The sequence below is a fragment of the Salvia hispanica genome, chromosome 6 (genome assembly GCF_029641045.1).
Source record: "Salvia hispanica isolate PSC_SH4W2 chromosome 6, Shi_PSC_v1, whole genome shotgun sequence".
NCBI lineage: Eukaryota > Viridiplantae > Streptophyta > Magnoliopsida > Lamiales > Lamiaceae > Salvia > Salvia hispanica.
In genome coordinates, this window is record NC_142697.1 from 45959803 (window position 1) to 45961918 (window position 2116).

The 2116-nt window shown below is 40.9% G+C and overlaps 1 protein-coding gene across 1 annotated transcript; it reads right to left on the reverse strand.

Moving 5' to 3' along the window:
* On the reverse strand, positions 1-956 carry LOC125208668 (mitochondrial import inner membrane translocase subunit TIM23-1-like). Its single transcript, XM_048108320.2, has one exon. It carries the CDS (start codon positions 873-875, stop codon positions 300-302), a length of 576 nt encoding a protein of 191 aa, XP_047964277.2. The 5' UTR covers positions 876-956; the 3' UTR covers positions 1-299.
* Between the last annotated feature and the right edge of the window lie 1160 nt (positions 957-2116).

Sequence of the window (2116 nt, forward strand, 5' to 3'; positions counted from 1 at the left end):
TTACAAGAAAATGAATATTAAGGATAGCAGTAGCCAATGTTTCCTGGGCATTATTCAGGAACCTCATTCCTCATCCTACAACACTAACAAGAAGAGTAAAACATAGATATCATATACTCACTACAATTTTCAAAAGTGTGCCCCTTTTAAGCCAAGAGACTTAAATACCAATCGCCACTATCAAAATTGCAACCCTAAACATCATTAAGCCATCAATTTAATTAATCGAAGATCACCAACAAAAACGCAAAATTCAAAATCCCCAATTAATTTGAAAAAAAAGTTTAAAATTCACTGAATCACAGAGGGATATATCGTTTCAAGTAGGGTTTCCCGGCAACAGCAGCTCCCACCACCACGCCTCCGAGCGCTCCCGCCAGCGCCGCCGCCCTCGGCCCCGACGCCGCCTTGTACAGCGCTCCGGTGGCCAGCCCCGCCACGACGCTGTTGATCACGTCGTCCGTGTCCCTCCACGCGACCATGCCGCTCTCGAGGCCGGCGTACATCAGCCCGATCACGCCGCAGCGGTTCCCGATCTGGCGCCCCCTGTGCCCCGAGCCGTTGAGGATCCGGTTGATTTTGAGCTTCGTGGTGTCCGTCGGCTCGATCGCCTTGACCGCGGTGGCCAGGCCCTGGGCGGCGCCGCCCGTGGCGCCGGCGAGGTAGCCGATCCCGGTGTAGTAGGTGATGTTCTCGCCCCAGGAGCGGCGCTGCGCGATGGATTCCTCCTGGAAGAGGAACTCCGGCTGCGTGGGGAGGTGGTATAGGGTTTGGGAGGGGAGGTTGAGATCCTTGTAGGGGTTGTAGAGTCGGCGATTTGAGGTGGTTTCGTCGTCGCTGTGGCTGCGATTGGGGGATTGAGGGGTGTACGCCATGGGAGGAGAGGGGGTTCTAGAGAGAGAAAGGGCGTAGAGAGAGAGAGTTTTAGGTTAAAATTTTTGGGGGTTTTAATGGAGAAGAAAGGTGGAGTATAAAAATTGGAAATAGACGTGGCAATTTTAGGTCTTTTTCTGTTTTACTTGTTTTGGGGGCTATTGCATGTGGCTTCCTTACTTTCTTGCTTATTGCACTTTTCTCCCTATTTTTGACCAAAATTTAATACTCCTTCCTTTCGTATATATATCGTGTTTTTTTTAATGAAACGCTCTCGTGACTCATGAGTGTGCGCTCACGAGAGGTGTGGATCCGGCACTGTGATGATGAGACGATAGCAACGATGAAGGAGGAGGAGACGGCAACGATATAAGAGGGGAACCGATGCAGGCAGCTAATGGGAGGAAGAGAGGAAGCACTGAGCGGTGAAGGATGTGGAGGAGACGGCGATAGAAGAAGGAGAAGAAAGTTTGGTGATAAGCACCCAGTAAAATAGGAGTACTTACTTGTCTCGGACGGATGATTCGCTCGCCGGTCGGATATTCGGCAGACATCCGCTATTGTGGATGCTCTTACATGTCTTCCATTCCCAATCAATAATTCTAACTTTTCATTGAAAAATAATAATAATAATAACAATAATAATAATAATAATAATAATAATAATAATAATAATAATACTCCATACTTTATTACATTATTTTATTGATTTGAACGATACTTAATTAACAGTAACTACAATAATGATATTATTTTAAATATTTTTTTATTTCAATATAAGTGGTTCGTATTTTTTTCTTTTCCAAAAAAAATTATCTCAATATCTCCTACTTATTGTCTTACTTTACTTTATTTTATTTTTTTAATTTATTAAAAACTCATCTTCTCTCTATTTATTAAAAAAATAAAATACATTTTCTCTTAATTGAATGTAATAAAAAAATTCCATCTAAAATCACAAGTCATCCAATAAAATCATCTTAAATGTAACTAGGAATAGTATTTTATAGTACTATCATTTTAATTAATTTTCTAATTTAATAAGAAAAGACATCCAATAATATAGTCGTCTTAAATGTAACAATGAATAGTAGACTATAATTTTAATTAATGGAGTAATTAAATAAGAAAAGTCTACAAATTTATTTACTAGGAGTAGTACTGGTATTGATTTATTAATTGTATTTAAATAAAAATACCAATCAATTTGAGATGTTGCATCAGTAACTGCAACAGACGACAG